Source organism: Alternaria triticimaculans (assembly GCF_023758025.1).
Source record: "Alternaria triticimaculans strain BMP 0046 chromosome Unknown scaffold_21, whole genome shotgun sequence".
In the NCBI taxonomy this organism is placed as follows: domain Eukaryota; kingdom Fungi; phylum Ascomycota; class Dothideomycetes; order Pleosporales; family Pleosporaceae; genus Alternaria; species Alternaria triticimaculans.
Genome location: NW_026055978.1, coordinates 29,459 through 49,652, shown reverse-complemented (window position 1 = coordinate 49,652; position 20,194 = coordinate 29,459). Strand labels below are relative to the sequence as shown.

General features: G+C 53.8%; 10 protein-coding genes across 10 annotated transcripts; 4 read left to right on the top strand and 6 right to left on the bottom strand.

Annotated features, from left to right (window-relative positions):
• Positions 1-47: 47 nt before the first annotated feature.
• On the bottom strand, positions 48-943 carry J4E78_009491 (uncharacterized protein; the record flags this gene model as incomplete). Its single annotated transcript, XM_049370080.1, has 2 exons — positions 48-322; positions 604-943. The coding sequence occupies 2 exons, from the start codon at positions 941-943 to the stop codon at positions 48-50; spliced, it is 615 nt and encodes a 204-aa protein (XP_049218080.1).
• Positions 944-1,587: 644 nt separating this feature from the next.
• On the top strand, positions 1,588-2,343 carry J4E78_009490 (uncharacterized protein; the record flags this gene model as incomplete). The annotated part of the gene is made up of 1 exon (XM_049370079.1): positions 1,588-2,343. One exon carries the CDS (start codon positions 1,588-1,590, stop codon positions 2,341-2,343), a length of 756 nt encoding a protein of 251 aa, XP_049218079.1.
• A 1,494-nt stretch (positions 2,344-3,837) lies between these two features.
• J4E78_009489 (uncharacterized protein) lies at positions 3,838-6,095 on the top strand (the record flags this gene model as incomplete). The annotated part of the gene is made up of 6 exons (XM_049370078.1): positions 3,838-3,845; positions 4,238-4,376; positions 4,426-4,823; positions 4,884-5,191; positions 5,244-5,355; positions 5,405-6,095. The coding sequence occupies 6 exons, from the start codon at positions 3,838-3,840 to the stop codon at positions 6,093-6,095; spliced, it is 1,656 nt and encodes a 551-aa protein (XP_049218078.1).
• Positions 6,096-8,312: 2,217 nt separating this feature from the next.
• On the bottom strand, positions 8,313-9,337 carry J4E78_009488 (uncharacterized protein; the record flags this gene model as incomplete). The annotated part of the gene is made up of 2 exons (XM_049370077.1): positions 8,313-9,037; positions 9,106-9,337. 2 exons carry the CDS (start codon positions 9,335-9,337, stop codon positions 8,313-8,315), a joined length of 957 nt encoding a protein of 318 aa, XP_049218077.1.
• Positions 9,338-9,550: 213 nt separating this feature from the next.
• Positions 9,551-10,093, bottom strand: J4E78_009487 (uncharacterized protein; the record flags this gene model as incomplete). Its single annotated transcript, XM_049370076.1, has 3 exons — positions 9,551-9,622; positions 9,674-9,727; positions 9,779-10,093. The coding sequence occupies 3 exons, from the start codon at positions 10,091-10,093 to the stop codon at positions 9,551-9,553; spliced, it is 441 nt and encodes a 146-aa protein (XP_049218076.1).
• Positions 10,094-11,468: 1,375 nt separating this feature from the next.
• On the bottom strand, positions 11,469-13,036 carry J4E78_009486 (uncharacterized protein; the record flags this gene model as incomplete). The annotated part of the gene is made up of 2 exons (XM_049370075.1): positions 11,469-12,919; positions 12,979-13,036. 2 exons carry the CDS (start codon positions 13,034-13,036, stop codon positions 11,469-11,471), a joined length of 1,509 nt encoding a protein of 502 aa, XP_049218075.1.
• A 969-nt stretch (positions 13,037-14,005) lies between these two features.
• Positions 14,006-14,950, top strand: J4E78_009485 (uncharacterized protein; the record flags this gene model as incomplete). Its single annotated transcript, XM_049370074.1, has 1 exon — positions 14,006-14,950. One exon carries the CDS (start codon positions 14,006-14,008, stop codon positions 14,948-14,950), a length of 945 nt encoding a protein of 314 aa, XP_049218074.1.
• A 158-nt stretch (positions 14,951-15,108) lies between these two features.
• On the bottom strand, positions 15,109-15,684 carry J4E78_009484 (uncharacterized protein; the record flags this gene model as incomplete). The annotated part of the gene is made up of 2 exons (XM_049370073.1): positions 15,109-15,544; positions 15,608-15,684. The coding sequence occupies 2 exons, from the start codon at positions 15,682-15,684 to the stop codon at positions 15,109-15,111; spliced, it is 513 nt and encodes a 170-aa protein (XP_049218073.1).
• Positions 15,685-16,800: 1,116 nt separating this feature from the next.
• J4E78_009483 (uncharacterized protein) lies at positions 16,801-17,485 on the top strand (the record flags this gene model as incomplete). Its single annotated transcript, XM_049370072.1, has 3 exons — positions 16,801-16,913; positions 16,980-17,144; positions 17,245-17,485. 3 exons carry the CDS (start codon positions 16,801-16,803, stop codon positions 17,483-17,485), a joined length of 519 nt encoding a protein of 172 aa, XP_049218072.1.
• A 667-nt stretch (positions 17,486-18,152) lies between these two features.
• J4E78_009482 (uncharacterized protein) lies at positions 18,153-19,834 on the bottom strand (the record flags this gene model as incomplete). Its single annotated transcript, XM_049370071.1, has 2 exons — positions 18,153-18,690; positions 18,741-19,834. The coding sequence occupies 2 exons, from the start codon at positions 19,832-19,834 to the stop codon at positions 18,153-18,155; spliced, it is 1,632 nt and encodes a 543-aa protein (XP_049218071.1).
• Positions 19,835-20,194: the final 360 nt, after the last annotated feature.

Genomic DNA, 20,194 nt, shown 5'->3' with positions numbered 1-20,194 from the left:
AGAAAGAATCAAACACGGTGTAAGACCGATATTCATCAACGAACTCATCATAAGCGCCGTATCCTTCTTTCCTCTACTAGCTGTCGGAGCCTGGGGACCAAGCCCCTTGAGGTCGAGCCTCTCGTATTGGACTTGTTACTTGCGGTCTGATTGCCAGAATCCCATGTCAACGGCCGGATAGCAGCTTCATACACGCCAGCGAGGCCTTTCTGGGAAGAGATAGCGGGCCTGAGCGGCATATCTAATGCTACTCCTCTCCAAGTAGGCGGCCTGACGAGGACCATGAGGGTGAGGTTCGTACATTGAGCCTCGCGCAGTACCTCTATTGCGCGTCCTATCCAAGTAATTGATCTGACTGGGACCATGAGGGTGGAATTTGGGCACAAAACCTCTGGATACTGGTTGACTTCCACCCGCACGCGTTGGCTGTTCCTTTGAAGTATCGGGGCCTTTTTGCGCTTCTCGGCCTCGTTTGGGGTCCGGATTGGTGGACAATGCTGCTATCGTTGACGGGCCCGGGGTTTGAGCAAGCGCGCTGTCATCTACTTTAAGGCCTACATTAGTAAAGGTTACGGTAGTCTGGAGAGAATAACATGATCTTACCCTCTGATTTGATCATCACGATTCCATTTACGTCGTCTAGCTCTTCCATCTTGATGACGACCTCATACTCCCCATTAGTTTCTTCATGCTTCACCGCAACTCCATTCTCTTCATGTACATCATGCGCGTTAAAGCCTGGAGTCCTTGAGATGACACCCAGCATGACTAGCGCAATGTCCTCCAATCCTTCTCTTTCGAACTCGCATTTCACGCCTTGGATGACTACACGCGACAGCTGGTTATCGCTGAGTTTCTTGAGTATGTCCTTGCGCGTGTCGGTGTCTGGTTGGCTGTGAAACTGCGCGAGCACGGCTTTGAGATCGCTATCGTAGTATGACATGCCGAGTGGTGATGGAAGAAAGAGCCCTGTTGTGTCGTTGTTTGCGACACAGCGCGATGCCAGCGTGTTTTCTGCGATGTCTCGTGGGTAGACAGGGAACGAGTGATGACCCAGCGAAGGTATTAGTGAAAGATAAATGGCGTCACCAGCTTCCAAAGCCACCACAGCTGCGACTGTGTGGACCAGGAGAAGCTGTTAGTGTTGATCTTTGTTTTGCGAAATGTTTGCCGGATGCTGTGTAACGCCATACAACTGCACCGCGACTAAGCGGACGCGTAAGCACGTGACACCATCACCAGCGGCATGGTATTACGTGCTAGAAGATGCTGTCAAACTGCCGGGTTGAGAGATTTGAAATCCGGTCTCGAAAGAAAAGCGACAACTGTCGCGAGCGTCACTGGAAGGGTATACTGTGGTACAGTTGGCTGTGGCGACTGTTGCTCGTTTGTCCGTATTTGGGCAGGAATTTGGCCAAGCATTTGCCTGCTGACAGTGCCCATGCCCCGCCCGCATCAAGCGCTTACATACGACTAACAAGATGTCGAAGAGTTTGCATCGACCGTCGAGACCTCTACTAGATCACAGTCGAGCCGATTCGAGATCACATCGCGCAATATTCAAAGTCGATACACGTGGATGACGTCATGCAGGACGCTAGGACCAGTGACAGCATAGCGGCCCGTCAATGCTGGGAGTGCTTCAAACGCCGCCTGGTGTGCGATCGCACCCTGCCGCTCTGCAGGAAATGTACCAAGACGGGTAAGGAATGCCCAGGATATAACGACCAGAAGCCGTTGCAATGGGTCGAACCAGGGCACGTGACGATTCGTCCGAAGAAGAAGAAGAAGGAATGCGGGCCACCAACATCCGCCATCAGAACAGGGACTTCCGGAAGACCCACGCGTGTCACTCCAAATGGACCCGTTGCTACTCCTGGGGTGACTAGAGAGACGGGTCTATTAGAGCTGCTCGGACAAGGAGGGTGCTCGTTGCTGGTCTCCGAAGAGCTTCAGCTTACCCCGGAAGAGGTCGAACTATCCAAATGCCAACTTGCCAACCCATTGGTGCAAAATGACAAGCCATCATGGTGGCGCAATTCTGGAGTCGAGAAGCCGGTCGAACCCATTGAGCTAATAGCTGCAGACTCCGGGGCGGGCTGTGGGGTGGGCGAACGCATCATGTGCATTGGCAACAAAGACCAGATCAAGGAAGTGGTAGAAAGAGGCCAGCACTGGGAAGCCGCACTACTTTTGCAGTCGAATCAGAGGCCTCTTGCGAGGATACAGAGACTGCTGCAGATTATGGAGATGAACAGACTTCCATCGTACGATTTCTTGTCGGATGAGACACACGACGTGGTACAAGCTATCAATTACTGTATGTGCGCAAAGCTCAACTGAATGCATCTGCTAAGCCCGCTAGTCAACTCTAAGATATATCCGGACATCCAACAGACCGATTGCCTAGCACCCAACCCAGCAGTGGTTCATTTCCCAGTATGGGCATTGCATATCCTGGCTCCAGCGATGCACTATACCACTGTCTGCCTGAGTCTCAACTACCACTTGACCTCGTTGCCTCTCGGCAAGGACCGTGCGATCGTTGCAGACAAACGCCTCAAGATATACCATTATCGAGGTCTTGCTATACGCGCTCTCAATGATAATGTCGCGAGGAAGGAAACCCGCAGTAGTGATCAAACAATCGCCAGCATTCTCATGTTCATGGCGATGGAGGTATACTTTGAGAATCTCGACATGCGCGCTCCAAAAAGCTGATCACGCTCTCAGGTACATAGCTCTACAGATGTAGACTGGAGGTCGCATGCAGATGGCATGAAACGACTGATAGATATGCGTGGTGGCTTTGAATCACTACGAAGCACAGTACCTCACATGACATCAGCGCTGGTGATCTTCGTACTGTTGGTATAACACGTCGATTGCGACGAATGTGGCTGACACCATGCAGCATCGTAACCTTTTCGAACAGTCTTGGTCCAGCATCGCATCAGATCAGTATCACTGAGCCACTCGAACAGCATATCGAGGAAGTGGAGAAGGTGTATAGCCTTATCCTCCCTTACACACTGTGTCCGTCAAGCCTCTTTATCGAGATTATTCGCATCAACCGCCTCCGCCAAGAGCTCAGCCTTACAACCGTCGTGGATTCGCATCAGTACGCTGAAGATGCAAAAAGCATTCTTTCCCGCATCGAATCCTTCAGCCCAAAAGAATGGGCGCAGTCGAGAGATCAAGAAGATGACTGGCAGCTGATCACATCAATTTGGCAGTCTGCAATCGCACTCTACTGCATAATGTCGTTGCAAGCTTTTTTCATTCTTCCCTGCACCACGGAGATGGATATTATGCGAGTGCGACATCGCGACCGTCTGCTTAAAGATCTGAAGGCTGCCGCACGATTGAAACAGCTCAAGAAGATATCGACATTTCCACTATGTGTGCTTGGCGTGGAAGCGGGCTATCACGTTCAGAAAAGCACTCAGATCTGGATCGAACGGCTCTTGGAGGGTCATGCCCGCCTCCTTGGCAGTAACAGTCCTTTGAAGGCGCGAGAAGTGCTCCGACGATACTGGCGGCGGAAGAAGCCTGGTTGGGATGAGTGCTTTGATGAGCCGTAAGTATTTCATGCCGGACGTTTTCAGAGAGATGGCTAATGAGATCGATTTGCAGGTTCACAACTCTTGTACCAGCGGGTGTCTGCTGATCCACATGGCGAATCGATGCGGCTCTGAAGTTTATGCATCGGCCGACTGAAGCATGGTGTCGTCGACTGCTTAGGCCAGCCCTGAATCTAATTTGAATGAATCATCGACTATTGCATACTTCAGTGCTTCCCAGAACCGGAATTGCCACATTCGATGGGTCACCGAGATGCCGAAGTGCATGCGCACTTGTCTCGTTTCGGCAGTAAAGAAGCGAGCTGAGCTGACTGCACTCAAGGGAAGGAAGCGCGACCTGGTGCTGGCCAATAACGATCCCACAATGCCATCGCTGCCATTGCTCCTCCTCATTCGTTGCTGTTCGTCTTGGCCCTTCTGACTTCCTAACAGGGTTAGCGCTGATAGCAGGCGGTGTTTGAGGCTACCCCAAAACAGCGAGACTTTCAACAGCGAGCATTAACTAGGAAGAAAGCTTGGCCATATCGCAGTCCGTTTCGGTATAAGTGCGCAGCATATGCCTCATAATGTATGCGCGAATCAAATTAGCCACGACTGCGCTCTACTTCGGTTCTGGCTGGCTATTTTCGCCTAACAGTTCTTACTAACGATAGTGCTCACGAATTCGATGTCATTGTGGCTCCGTTGATCACGTCCGGCTTTGACGAGCGCTTGATTCTGATGCGGCCCCCACAACTAGCACTGCGCGAAGGACGCCTCGTCCTCTCCTGTTGCATCTGCAAGGCTGACCAGGTGGGAAAGCAAGATTTAGTAAAAGTATATATAGTGTACCAGACTCTAGGGAAGCATCTCGATACCATCGACAGGCCGTCACAACCACTGTACCGAAATGTCTTCAAGGACGACCCTTTGCCTCGCGTTAATCGCATGCCTCAACATCGCTGCGACGGCGTCACAATCATCTTTTGGATATGCCAAATATTCCGAGAATGCCGACAAAGTCGCTATCAACTGGACAGATGCGTCCACCGTTCTGGGCAGACCCGACACTTATCTCGGAAAGCTAGCTGTACCCCTTGACTATACGCTACCCCAATCGAATAATAACACCCTCAACCTCAACATCCTGAAGGTTAAAGCGACCAAAGAGCCTAAGCTAGGGAGTGTGTTGACGAACTGGGGCGGACCGGGTTTGCCCGCGACTGACTGGCTTTTGCAGCGAGCTCGTTATGTTCTTGCGTAAGTTGCTCCTTGTCATGTAGATGCTGCGATCACAAGCTAACAACTTTTCTCGTGCAGCATGACAGGCGGGCAATACGATATCATCGGTCCCGACCCCAGAGGTACTGGTACGACAATGCCCGCAGATTGCTACAACGACGAAATGGAACGGATGGTCGCAACCTTGCGAACCCCCACGAGGACCAACTCATCCGATGTAGCGTTGGGCGCTGTCTGGTCTTACAGCAAGCAATACGCCGCACGCTGTTTCCAGAACGAGGCAGTGAATGGGTCATTGATGAGCACAGCGTTCGTTGCCAGAGATTTCATGAAGGTTGTTGATGCTCTGACTGTGGAAGGCGAGGATGGTCTTCTGCGGTACTGGGGTGAGTTGAAGATGAGTCACAATATATGCGGTTATTGACTAATCTATTTCAGGCATATCCTATGGGACGTATCTCGGTCAGGTGCTAGCTGCTATGTTTCCCGATAAGGTCGAACGGATGATGCTGGATGGTGTTCTCAACCCGCTCGAGTATCAGCAAGGATGGTACGTAGCTTCCCCCAGATGACTGCGACACAAGCTAACCGAGCATCAGGGAGACCGGTCCAGCTGAATCTGCGCCAGTTGCCTTGGGACAGTTCACCAAACAATGTATCAACGCAGGCCCCTCCTGTTCCCTCTTTCGCCCCAACATTTCTTCCGACTCGTTGTACGACCAAATCCTACACCTGAGCGAAGAAGCCAAACGCGAGCCAATCGTTATGGGCCCCAACGTCACCACCGATATCGTCACCTACGAGAAGATCGCTGAGGCGAGTGACACCGCTCTGCGCATGGGTCTGGCGTCCGGGTCTTACTTAGCTGGTTATCTCAACAGCATCATGATCCGCGATACTCCAGAATACAACCATACCCAGTATTTGGCCAATCGCTCCTTCATCATACAGGATGCAGCGGTCAATGCAGACAACACGCAGCTCATCCGCTGCTCCGATGCCATGTTCCGTGCCGACGAGCTCGCCGATATCGAGGAACGCGTCCAGCGCATAACGAAATTGGGTGATTGGAACAGCGACTACGTCATCGGCGCGTATGTTTTGTGCTCGCTATGGAAGGTTGAGGCGAAAGAACGGTACGAGGGTGACTTCAAGGCGAAGACTAGGTACCCTGTGTTGCTCATCGGTTCGCCGTATGACGTCCGCACTCCGATCTCTGGGGCTTATGCGGCGAACAAGACGCTTGAAGGAAGCGTTGTGCTGCAGCACGATGGTCTCGGGGTGAGTTGAAGAGCATTTCTTGGCTTCATGGACGGGCTTGGCTTCATGGACGGGTGTAATGTATTCGGGAGAGAACATCGCTAACGACATTGGTAGCACACGGTTATGTACAGTCCCGGGACCTGTGCCATTACCGCAACCGCTGCGTATTTCGTGAACGGGACTATGCCGGAAGAAGGGACGGTGTGCGAGCAAGACTTTGGTATCTTCTCTGGCAAAAGTCTGAACGATACTCTCAATCTTCTTGGCGGGCCTTAGTCTTCCACAGCTTGAATTGTGAGACTTCGTGGGGGCATTGTCGAGACAATAGAGGAGGTGAAGGTTGATTTGTCGATGAAAATTGGATGGTGTGTTCGGAAGCTCATGCTGGGTGGTTGCTTCGGCATGAACGCTGGATGAACATTTCGTAGCTGCCTGTGGATCTTCCCGATGTGGCTCATGTCTACCGCGCTGCTCTTCTCTCTCGCTCCTCGATATGCATTGTGAGACGCTTGATGTGCCGCATGTGACTGCTCATTGGGAGATAGAGAAGCTCGAGATACCCCATGTTCCACGTGTATACTTCTCCCCAAATTTGAAGAGGACTCCGTTAAGTCTGACATATGCGCCGAGCGAGATTGAAGTCTGGCCTGCGCGAAACTTATCGTGCAATGGAAATATGCACAGCTTGGGCCCCATGGTGTCCAGAATGACTCTGACACATAGACGCATCCGGCCATTGCAATGGTCACAAGCTCTGTCCTTGTCTCCTTCGGCTGAAGTGTACTTTGATGCGCCTGTGCCGCTGTACAGCCAGTGGCAGACGCACATTCCCCTCTGCATGAAGCGTTCTGCATCCCTCACTATTGACCGATACATTGTCGATATTTTAGGATGCGACATGTAGACTCGATTGAATATTGCGTGGATGACTCTACCGTCCCCAATTGATAGGTCCTGAAGAGGTAGCCAGGCGCCACCTCCGAAGCTGTTTGGAGCCCATACGCCTATCCTGAGTCTGGGATCTGGCTCGTTTGCGGAGGCTGCGGGGAATGTAATGAAGTTCACGTCCGTCGCAGGATTTTGGTCCGCGTACAGCACCACTTGTGGCGCTACTGTATTGCTTTCTTCTTCATCTTTAACAGAATCTTCTAGATCGATGACTGTCGGAGGTATCCCGGGGCGATAGTCGTATGGATGTATGACGTTATCCGCTTCCCACATGTCACTCTCGTAATCGTCCTCGTTCTTGTCCTCGTTCTTGTCATCGTTCTCGTCATCACGTAAGTCGATGGTGTCCAACGATGAGCCACCGATCGGTTCATTTTTGAATGCCTTACTAGCAGGTTCCTGTCGCTCGCTAATTGTGTCCTGAATAGCGCGCTTTCGCTTGGCCACCGAAGGGGTTACTGCTTTTACTTGTGTCGCGTCTATCCGAGGTGCGATGGGGACAAACCCCAGAGATTCTGTGGTGATACATATCAGCCGGCGCCTCGTATGTCCATAATTGCATGTTTACCAGTCTTTGGAACTGTCATTGGCTCGATATTCGGATTCTCTTTGAGAATATTGAGCATTGCGCAGACCAATCGCTCTCGTACCTTTCGGTTGGTACATCCGGTTATCCCTTCGACGGCAACGATTTCCAGCTCTTCCCAGTTCAGGCCATCAATGAGCCTCATGCGCGCATCGGCGAACGCTTCATTACCGGACAGCATAAGCAGCGCCTCCAGATACGAGCTCGTCATCGTGTAGATGCGCACACGTTAGTGTTGCTGTGGTGCGAGGTGAGTAGCCGGCACCGGATGTTTGTTGATGACGCCGGGCGGCATTCCCCGGCGGAGCTAAGGACTAGCGCATCGTCTGGAGCTCGGACCGACGAACACCAAAGGTTCGCGAATCCGCATCATGCCACATGCCCAGCATCCTTCACACACACGTTTGTATTCTACAGTCTCTCTACGAAAATCTCAAGGGCAAGCTTGCGCATCACTAAAGGGACTGTCTTATCTTTCGTAACGCCATGACTGCAAACATTCGCCGCGTAAGGCAGCCGATCATCGTTAGCTACATGTTTTGCGGCCCAGCTCTCCTCCGTCTACTTCCATCTATCACATCATTCTCATTTGACACCAGGCTTCAGCGGACAAAGGAAGGAGGCGTTTTAGAAGTTTCCAACGCGTTATAATCTCCACAGCTTTCATTTTGAGACTAATGTAGAATCCAGCGCACTTGTTCCGTTTCCCGTTATCCTCCGTTGACCCATGCATCAATGGAACCCAACGCTTTGCCTTGACGATAAGTGTCGGGCAGAGGCATTACGCAAAGCTTTTGGCCTACTGGCCATTCCCACCAAGCGCGCACGCAGAGTCGCTTTGTGCGGATGCAAGTATCGCAAGCCCTCGTATTGTTCCTACCAGGCCTTTGGGAATTGGATAGATCGCCTTCCTTCTGCCACACGGCTACGTTGATGCATACGCCTCTGAGATCGTAGCCTTTGGGGACACTCGTCGCCACCGCCGAATATGCTGCTCGCTTTGCCTCTTTATAGGCAAAGTGGGCAAAGAATTTGTCATGGATATCGGTGCCGATGTTACCATCAAGGTAACCGAGAGGTTGCCATCGCTCACGACCGTTGACGCTCGGGACCATTGCGCCTATTTTCAGGACGGGTATATCCAGGGTTGTGGAGCGTATGTCGATGACATTAATGTCGGCGTTGGCGATCGCGGGAGCGTCATCAAGTCTTGCAGTCGTACCCTCCCAGTCTTCATCGTCATCTTCGTCTCCATTGAAGAGGCTGCTGACACCGTCACATGTCGCGTTGAGCGTGGGCGCTTTGTGAACACGGTCGCCGGATGGGTCTACGTTTTCCGTCGCTTTCCGCTTGGTTTGGCGCCTCGGTAGTGCTATGCCAGAGGTTGGGGGAATATGCGCGGCGAGTGCAGGCGCTGGCGCGGCTGGTATTTTTGCTAGGCTGCCGGGAGTCTGTGATACAGTAATTCAGTGTCTACTTCTCACTCACTGCTTTATCTCTTACCGTTCCTTTCAATGGACAGCTCAGACGCCGCCCGCTCTTCTGGTTGTTGCAGCGAATCGAGCATACGGAGACACAACTGCACGGATGCTTCGTCGGTAGTGAAGCGCTCCATGCCTTCCTGAATCAAGGCACTGCGCTGCTCGCGACTGAGACCTTGGAGAAGTAGCAAGCGCGCATCGTCGAAGCCATTCTTGGTGAGGTGGCGCAATGGCTCGAGGTAGGATTCCGCCATCGTCAGTGCAGTTGTGGATTGGGAATGGAAAGCGAGTGGACGAGAAGTTGGTTTTTTGACATCTAAGCAGACGCGATACGCTAGCGCCAGAAACGGAGATACGTCAGAGCAAACGGAGCAGCGCCAGGAGCACACATGACAAGAGAGACTATCTAGTCGTTAAGATTTGACGGTATCCATGCGACAAATTGCGACCCAATATGAACGCTGTTATCACCACCCCAGATTCGGCTGCGCAACAAAGTCATACACAAACACCTGCTCGAGCAACGGGTCCGTCTCATTCTTCCGCAATGTCAGCTTCAATCCTTCTACAACGACGGAGACGTCACATACCTTCAGCTTATCGTGCGTCGGATCTTTATCGAACACCTGCCTCGAGGCTTCATCCTACTCCATGTCAGCACTCGCGATGCGGTCGCGTCACCATCCATTTCATACCTTGAAGACTACAACGAAACCCAAGTCCCACACACTCTCCCTCTTCACATTCGTCAGGTTCAATGGGGTATTCAGCGGTCTTCCTCCCTTCGGTCCTTCCACTAGCAGCTCCGGGTGCTCAGCGTAAAGCGCGAGAAAGGCGGATGCGCGGTCGCCTTTTTGCTCCGCGGTGACGTTGGGTAGGAACCGGAATGTGGCTATGCGCGTTACCGGAGCTGAGTCGGTGGAGTTGGGCGTTAAAGTAGACATTGCGAAAGATGCGACGGGTGTAAGTATGGCGAGGAAGGCTGTGAGGACGTGGAAGTGGAGTTGCATTGTGTCGTGAGGTAAGACCAGCGGGGTACGCGATCTAAGCAATGTAAGACGGAAAGCGCTGTGCGACGTCGTGCAGGGGCGTAACACTGTAAAAGCGAAAGTACGTTATGCATGTCGTCGTGATCCTCAACGCGCATTGGTGCGCTAAACTTTAATCTGACTTGCATGCGGAGGTGGGGATACGCGGGCGGAGAGCCGAAGTCACCACATCACACTTGCATCGACGCACTTTGACTATCTTCATGACCTTTTATATTACTATCACTTTTGAGAACGCATGTAAAAATGCTAACAAGACGTCTTTGCACCAATTGCAGTAACGCAGAAAACAAAGAAGGAAAGATAATACAAGGGTGTGCAGCTGGCCAGCAATCGCGAACAGAAGAACATCCAAACATGGCTCGAGAAACAGGAAAGAGATGAAAGAACTGTAGGGCAAGCCTTCTGGCAATGCGCTCAGTGCGACGACGATGAGAGTCCGGTTACCTTCCAGTCGACTCAAGATCGCTCGACGATAAGGGTCGGTTGCGCGTGGCAGATGAGTCAAGCCACTTTTGTGGCCTTGATCTCATCGCACCTGGGTGATGGAAACACTTTTGTGTCCCAAATATCTCCAGGCATATCCACCAAGTATTTTGGTGGTGGATGGCCGATGAGTCGTCAAGACCTTTTGCCTTGCGCTCATCCCGACCGGTGGTTCAAGCCTCTATGGGTCTTTCACTCATCTCGGTCGTCAGCTGTCAAGTCTCTCTGGACGGATTCAGCTGAGCCTACTCAGCAGGTATGACCCCGATGGACGCGCCTCCTTGGACGCGGTGATGGCGTGGATGATGAGGCAAGACCCTTTGGCCTTGCGCTCATCCCGACCGGCGGTTCAAGCCTCTCTGGGTCTTGCACTCATCTCGGTCGTCAGCTGTCATGTCTCTCTGGACGGATTCAGCTGAGCCAATGCAGTTGGTATGACCCCGATGGACGCGCCTCTCTGGACGCGGCGATGGGATGGTAGAGGTGAGCTCTTTGAGCTTGCACCTGGCTGACTGGGTGGTGAAGTCTCTCTGGACTTTTGACCACCTTGACTGACGGCCGTCGATGTTCTCTGACATGATCGGCCGGAGCGATTATCGGGATAGCTTGGATAGATGCGCGATTCGGGCGCGGAGATAGACAGTTCAAGCTCTTTTGGCTTTCGTTCGGAAGGCAGGTTGTTCTGACTCAGCCAAGATGCGGCGAGCGATGGAAGCCTCTTGGGCTACGATGAATGTGAGTTAGTGGTTGTTGAAGTGGCGCTGTAGGTATGCCGCCCACTGGTGGTCTGGTGTGTTTGTTGGGAGACCCGCGCGGCGACTGATGAAGATAGCCGAGATGATCGCGCTCTTCAAATCGGGCGGCGACGAAGCACCGAGGCACGACGTTGGGCGCTACTGCGCTTGTTGTCCTTTGCATCCTCATTATTGCGAGCCTCGCGCTGTTTCACGACCACATCCTTGGTCACGAACTTTTTGTTGCGACCCTGGCGCTCTACTTGCTCTACCTCGTCTGCAAGGCTGGCGGAGCGACGGCGCTTCACACCAAGAGAGGAGGCGGAAGATGGCGTAGGAGACGGAGCTGGAGGAGCTGAGGAGGCGGAAGCTGACGGAGCTGATGGGACGGCAGCGGTCGTCTTAGCCTGAGATAGTCTAGCAGAGCGACGCGGATTGATCTCGACACGTCCGGACGTCTGCGAAGTCACTGAACCGGGAGAGCTCAGGAAGGATTGACTGCCGAAGCGGCTGCCGGAGAAAGAGTTCGGGAAACCTTGGGTTTGGCTGAAAGGGCTCTGCGACCGGCCCAGAGTCTGCTGCGACTCACCAAGGTACGTGGTGTCAGGCGTTTCCTGGAACTCCTGTTTGACACCTGCAACCGAAGACTGGAAGCCCGAAGAATTGGAAGAGCCGATGGAGCTCTGGAAGCCGGAGTTGTTGTTCTCGACCTCGATGGCGGGTGCGGAGGATGGTGTCTGCTTGACAGCGGGGCGGGTCTTCTTGACAGCGCCGAGGTTGTCAGAAGTGAAGGAGACGGCGTCGGAGTCCATCTCTTCGAGAGCGTTGAGGGTGCGCTTAGCGCTCGTGGTCGTGGCCTTTTCAGCCTTGATGGCGGGAGCAGGCGCAGGCTTGGGATCGACCTCCAGGGGCGCGCGCTCGGCAAGCTCCTCTGTCGCGACATCGAGGTAATCGTCGGCGCGCTCTCGCTTCAATAAGGTCGGCTTCATGGTGTTGGCCGATCCGATCTTAGTCTTAATAGGTCGATCGATCTCGACCTTGACGGAAGGCTCTTTCGCGGACTTCACGGAGTTCTGGATCTCGGCCTTCACAGACTGCTCTTTCTCGACCTTGGCCGGCGTCTTCACAGCTGCGACTGACTTCTCTTTCAGAGGCCAGCCCTGAAGCAGCGAGTTTACGCTGACAGGTATCGGCGGTTGCAACATGGATGGCGAGACTGGATCGTTCCACGGAACGTCCATGAAAGACTCGTTGATGTTGCGAGGCTTGCCGAACCGCGAGAAGGTGTCGGGACGCGATCGATGAAGCGTCCTCGCGGGTGTCTCCGAAGTCGCACCCTGGTCCTTAAGCTGAGCCCTCCTATCGCGAAGACGAGCACTGTTGTCGAGATCCGCCTGGAGGTTGGGACGCTTGGGGTCGAAAGGGATGGGGTACGCCTCAAGCTTGTCGTTGAGGTATCGGGTGAGCTCTTGGGAACAGCCGGGAGAGAGCTTGACGCCATGCTTCTCGAGAATGTCCTTGATGTCATGCGAGAGATGGTGAGGACTCTGCTTAAGCAAGAAAGCTCCTGGGCGACAAGTCAGTATACGGAAAGACGCACCGAAACGCGAGCGCGGATGTGCTTACCGGTGACGGGACGCATCTTGGGCGCAGCCTGTTGGTTGCTGGAAGGATCGGAAGACATCTTGTGAGTGGAAGTAAGAGAATGTGAAGTAGGTCGGTATTGACGACGAGTGGTGGAAGTGTGTTTTGGAATGCAAGCGGCTGTGATAATGCGCAGAATGCAGGTAGCGGGTGGTATATAAAGACTGATGGTCTGAGCTGTCGCGTTGTTTTGTCGGAGGCGGGGTACCGCGGTCTTATATCGAACTGGTGTTGTGATTGCCTAGAGGCAGGTATTCACTATGTGGTTATGGGCCGCAAGCACAATGTAAAGCGCGAGGTCGGCGCAAGCGACGCCGGGAGCAATGAATGTGTCGCTTTTTTTTATCTAAATCGCGCATTCAAGCACTTCATTTCGGAAATACCCCTCTTTGCATCGCTGGGTGGGTCGACGAAGTGACGCGCGCAGTCACGTGTTGTGACATTCACATCGATGGAACCGCGTTTGGTGTTCAAACTCGCAACCGCCTTAGCAAACCTGCCATGCCCAGGTGGTACCTTGGTATTTACGAAGCGTACCTATGGATGGCTTAGCGCAGGTCTTCGTGCTGCGCACGCAGCTTCAGTATATTGACCTACCACAAGTCAGTATAATCAAATCATCTACTAGGTCCTGGTCGCGCATCCATGGTACAGATTTCATTCCGAAAATTTCGATGTCTTCGCAGCAATGCGCATATTGATCGTTCGTCCGACAGCTTTCCGCTTCCGTCTTGTCACAGCGTTGCGATCGCGGTGAAGCAGTGACGTTGGCGCAGGCGTTCGCACTTCCCTATTCTGATTGAATCGCGCATTGAAGTTCTCGCATTCACCACATACGGCAGCCACCACCCTCGTGCCCCACGATACGAAGTATAATCACCCACCTCTTCAGCATACGCCCCCGGAGTCTCTTCGCGCGTCGTAGCATTCGTTGCAACTGTAGTCGGCAACCTTATACATATACTATACTACGTACTTGAAACACATACCGTATTCCGCAACAGCCACGATGGTCGACAAGATCGGGCGTCCACGCAAGGCTGTAGGCAGCAACCACCCTTACGAATCGGGCGGGAGCACGAGAGGCCGCCCACAACACCAAGCCTCATCACAAACAGAAACATACTACAGTGCCCACGACGGCTTCGAAAATGCGCCCATGCAGTCCGCAGCACTAAGCGCTGCACAACAACGCGACTTCGAAGAAGCGCAAGCGGAGCCAGAACCACAATCTCGCTCGGCCAATATCCGCACCAGCACCGCCGCTGAGTCGCAATTCGATGCCGAGGAAGACGAAACCCCTTCTCAGCCCGCATCCGCATCATCGTCTTCCTCCTCAAGCTGGGAAGACCTTCCTTCCTCTGCAACGGCATCCCTTCCAACAGCCACACCCTTCCCCGGCACCTGGCCTGCCGCCATCCACGACACCAGCGCCGCGCTGTCCGAGGTCTCCACTGCGACCCTTTCCTTCGCCAGCGCTCTCGCATCATCAGGCCTTGGCCGCGCATCGTGGAGTATTGGCGCAGCAACTCTTTCCTCCACCAACCGCGCGGCCCTTTCTTTCACCACCTGGGGCATGGAGAAGACAGGCGTCATGCCGAATGAGCTTCCCGCACCAATGAGAAGGTGGATTCAAGGGAAAGAAGAGCGGGATAGAAGGAGGAGACAGGCTGAGCAGAGAAGGAGGGACAGGAGGAGAAGGGAACGGGATGGACAGGTGTTCACCGGAGGAGTGGATGAGGAAGGGGGTTATGTGCTAGCGACACATGAGATAGATGGCACGCTCAACTTTGAGGGTAGGGGGCCTGTGGATATGCGCGAAGAAAGAGGTGGACAGGGGGAAGAGCAGGAATACGCGGCGGGAGGACCAGAAGAGATCGAGGAGCGGGAGGCCGAACATGAGGACGACGGCCTAACGCGAGTGTTTGAGTTTGATGATGATGAAGACTTGTAAGAGACGGGGGTAGATAGACGAGGAAGGATGCGAAGTAAATGTAACCATGACAATAGATAATGAAGCCTGCTGACACTGTGTTATGCGCCCAGCACGAGATTGCCTGCACAAGAGCCCATGCCACCCATCCTGTTCCCTATCCCCACTACACCACACATCTACAAATTGACAAACTTCGCCGAGTTGCACTGCGTGTCACTAGCAATTGGCTTCCCATTCAACGCAATCTTGAGATGCCCCTCCCAAGTACCCCCATGATCCATCTTAAAGCAAGCAGCATCATACCCATTCTCCTGCATCCACTTGAGCTCGCGCTCCACCGCGTTCCTAATCGTCTTCGACTCAGACGTCGTGTCGCACTTGGGGCCAGAGGTGGTCGCGTAGTACTGCCACACGGCGCCGTCGACGTTTCCGGAGATGACGGAGCAGCTGTTGACGTCGGATTGGCCTTTGATGTACACGGCGAGGTAGTTGGCGATGGAGACGATGGCGAGGGTGGCGGTTGCGCCTTGGCTGACGAAACCGGCGGCGACTTCGATGTCGGTGCGGGGGGAGAGGGGGGAGGCGATGTCTCTGGTGTCGAGAAGGGCATAGCTAGAGGGGTTGGGTTAGTGGATTGCAATGAAAGATGTAGAGGAAGGGGGGACGACGACTTACTCTTTCTCGGGGGCACCGATGGCGAGAGACTCGGCAGCGCCGAGGAGGCAGAAGATGTGGGCCAGCTGGAAACGCATCGTGAATGAGTGATGTATAGCAAAAGGGGTATTTTGGCTGGGTATTGTGACTTGGGAGGAACTGTTGTGATGAGTTGATAACCTTCATCTCGACGCGTCGATGACTTATATACATCTCCAACTGAACACAACCTACACCAGGCCCGCGCTCTACTTCCCCTCTTCGTCAACTACCAAGCTCTTGACGACCGTTTCTGCCTCGTCGACCTGAGCTTCATGAGGCCTCCAAACACACTGCCCGCCTTGATCACAAAATGAGAGAGCAAGTTTGATAGACGGCGACGTGAATCCATGCCGCAACGCTGTACCAAAGGACCGACATAGATGATCGCGGGGTGCCTGATGTACGGTACATGGACATGATCGAAGTATCGCAGTCAAAATAAGCCCGCCCCACGAAAGCTTATGCCGATCTTGATCTGTCTTGGTTTCAAGATCCGGAGATGTCGGTCGGCGCAAACGTAGGGTTGTTTTACGGACCGATCCGGTACGCCTTAGGTACACAGCCTTCGTGCGGCTATAAACAGCGACGGAGGATGGAACGCCTGAGCGATGCTGACGTAGATAGTCTACCCAAAGCAGCTATTTTTGAGCGCGGGAACTTTGCGGGGGCTGTGATTACTGAAACACCGCAGAAAGATGGGGTTCAACGTCTCTAATCGGACCGCTGCACAGGCTAACGAGGGAACGCCTAAGAGACGGCGAAGTGCAACACCATGATTGATATTGTATAGACGCTGATCCAAGAGGGGCGCCTTACACATACAGGGCTGTACGGCGGTTTCCACGGGATGTGATGAAGACAGCATCGGTCTACCTGCTTGCCAATCAAGCATCTTGCCTCTATCCAGTACACTTCGGTCGTATCGCGAGGCTTTTCTCTCCAGACCCGTTGACATCAGGCGTGCAAGCACTTGATCATCATGGCTCAAGGCGTGCAGCAAGTCAATCTGTGCTCGACTCTTGACAACTTATCAGTCGGAACGGTTCATCGTGAGAGTGTATATATATCGGGCAAGACACACAGTTCTACCGCATCATCCTCACCACTCAACCATAACTACTTTACCGTGCTTTCATCTCTTACAATACAACATCCCCAATCCACTACCCATCATGCGTTTCTCAACCATCGCCGCAACCGCCCTCTGTCTCGGCTACAACGCCATGGCCCTCTCCCTCCCTGAGCGGGAGGCTCTGCCATCGTTGAGCGAAGACTCGCAGTCCAGGTACGTACGACGAAGAAGTCGCTTTCCACATCATCCCTCCAACCGCTTGCTAACACTCCACTCCAGCGACGACCTCGCCAAACGCCTCACCATCGAAGAGCAAATCGCCATTCTGGGCGCAGGCTCCATGGTCGCACTCAATGTGAATGCGATTGCGACTTACGTGTCCAACTTGATGAAGGCGCAGAGTGAAGCCAACACTTGTGGTGTCATCTCTGGTGCTGTTGACGGGTACGTCCCTTCGCTCCATTATTCTCCCACCTTCCCCCTCTCTCTGATCCCCATCCCCCTTCCATCATCCAAAATTAGCCACTAACCCCTCCCCTCCCAGTGTAAACTACCAATACCACGCGGCAACAACCGGAAAAAACTGCGACACAACCGCCGAAGTCAAAACCATGAAAGACGCCGTGACGCGCGGCCTAGAGTTCATGACGAACAACAACATCAACCAAGCGTGCTTTAACATGCAGCATGGCGGGACGTGGAGGGGATTGTTGCAGTTGGCGAGTGGGGATCGGCAGATTGTCAATGGCAAGTGTGATAGTGTTACTTATACGCTTACTGTGTAGGGCATGGGGGTGGATAGGGGTGGATGGATGGAAAGGGAGGAGGAGGGGATAGGGAAGGAGATGGAGGAGAGGATGGGTAGTGTGAATCGGAGTTGAAATTGACGTAATTTGCTACTACCAGCGCGTTGTTTGTCGATTGTGAGGATTGCTTTATCATCATCTACGTTGTGATGTTCTCGTCCTTTCGATGCGATGCTGATGATGACGATACATTTGTTGTTCGAGTAGGCTCCCTAGATGGATTAATGTTCTCTTATATGAACAACAATGTGCGCTGCCAAGCCTGACATAGGTACCAGTCAGCGGACGATGGAGTCACTAGCGAAAACGCCCAAGTCCGTCTCCTAGCTCATGCAATCAGTTGGCTTACTCTTCCGTCAATCAACTTGGCCGTGCCATAATGCGCAAACAGGTGAAACACCGAGCTCTTTGAACACATAACGATCAAGCCGGACAATCACAAACACCCGTCTGCTATCCAATCTACTCACACATGCACTTGACTCACATGCCAAGCACATTCAAATAACATGTCTTATTGTTGCAAAGGGTATTGTCGCATTGGGGTGACCGTTCAAAGTCGTCACTCATTATCTTATCAACTCACATCTATCTTACCAACACATATCTACCCACCGCCACACTTCTCTTGAAATGCGATGCGCGTCTACAACCTCTCCTTCTGGAGACCCTTCCAGCCCCACTCTTGCGCAATCAACTCGGCAGCGCGCTCACCGATGCCCAGCACAGTCAACATGGGGTTGATGGTGGGCATCTCGGGGAAACAGCCCGCGTCCGCAATCCTGACGCTCTTGAGACCGCGAATCTTCAGCTCGGGGTCCACAACGGCCATCTCGTCCTTTGTTACGTCACCCATCTTGGTTGTGCCAGCGGGGTGGTATACGGTGTGTGCGACGCGGCGACCGTACTCGGAGAGCTCTTCGTCGGTGACGACCTTCGGGCCTGGGGCGACTTCGCGCTTGATCCAGTTGGAGAAAGGTGCTTGCTTGGCGATCTCGCGGGCGGCCTTGAGACCGGCGACAATGGTGGCTGCGTCGTAGCCTTCGGGGTCGGTGAAGTAGCGGAAGTCGAGCGCAGGCTTGACGGTGGGGTCGGACGAGGTGAGGTAGATGCGGCCGCGGGAGCGGGGACGGGGGATGTTGGGCGTCATGCAGAATGCGTCGATGGGGGAGTCGTAACCCATGCTGGTGATCATGTTAGTTGCAGCGCGGAAATGTGGGGTTGTTGGGCTTACCGAGCGGTGTTCAGGCAGAATGGGATTTGGTAGCAGTGAGCCATGATGTCGGCAATGTCGCCGTCGCCGCCTGCCGCATTGGGGATCTCGCGGCGCAGGAAGATACCGGCGTCAGAGTCCATAGTGGTCTGATTTGCGGGTACGGGTTTGTTGAGCTCCCAGAGGATGATACTCTCGGGGTGGTCTAGCAGGTTCTCGCCAACACCGGGGATGTCTTTTACGACAGGGATGCCGAGGTCGGAGAGTTGTTGCTTGGGACCAAGACCAGAGAGGAGCATCAGTCGCGGGGTGTCGACGGCGCCTGCGCAGAGGATGGTCTCGCACTTGGGGTTGAGGGTGAACTTCTCGCCGCTCTGGAGAGTGAGGTCGATGCCGGTGACCTTGTCGCCCTTGACGTTGACCTTGCTGACCCAAGCGTTGGTGAGGACAGTCAGGTTGTCGCGCTTCTCCTCGCCGCGGAGGATGGGGTGGATGTAGGCGACACTAGCGCTGCTCCGGCGGCCATCGTCGGGGTTGTATGATACGGAGAAGAAACCGACGGAAGGCTTGAGGGCGCCCTTGGTCTTGATTTCGTGATTGAAGTCGTGGATCACGGGAATGTCCATGGCGGTTGAGCACGAGTCGATCCAGTCGAGGCAGAGCTGGTTGCGATGCTTCTCGTGGACAGGCTGGACGGTGTTGCGCAGGTTGTCAAGCACGCGCATGAAGGTCTTGAAGCTCCAGCCCTTGCAGCCCTGGGCTTCCCATCGCTTGCAGTCGTACTCAAACGGCCTGAAGGAGATGAGGGTGTTGTGTGATGAGCAGCCACCAAGGACCTTTGCACGTGAGTGTCGGATGTGGGAGTTGCCGTTGGGCTGTTCGGTGGTGCCGTAGTCGTAGTCGAGCTCTCCTCCGAGAAGGTTGAGCCAGTCCTTGAGCAGCAGCACACGGTCGTCCATGAAGTCGCTTGGGCCGGCCTCAATCAAGAGGACCTTCTTGTTGGGGAGATATTCGGTCAGTCGCGAGGCGATGACACAGCCAGCTGTGCCTCCTCCGACAATGACGAAGTCATACTCGGCATCCTTGGGGATAGAGGTCACGGTCTCGAAAGCCATTGTTGCGTGTGGGTGGTGGGCTTTGGGTGGGTGATGGCGAGAATATAATTCTGCTAAAGAGAGCTTTTCACGTCAGGAGCAAGCTTATATATCCAGGCGGACTATCGCTCGAAGGAGTCGGTGTTGTCTAGATGGGCCGGGCGTCGCGATCGGGCGGTCGGCAGAAGGTCGGAGCAGCAAAAGTGAGCTGACGATGAGGCTGGGGAATGGAGAGTCGTGCGCCGCTGCAAGATGTGTCGTTCGCCTTCCAGATAAGACTGTGCTAAATAGGGCCGTTTACGGTTGGACCGGACGCGTGCACGTGCTCAACCAACGCCTCAGGATGGCGATGTTGCGACGGGTGCGAGGAAGGAGAGGCGA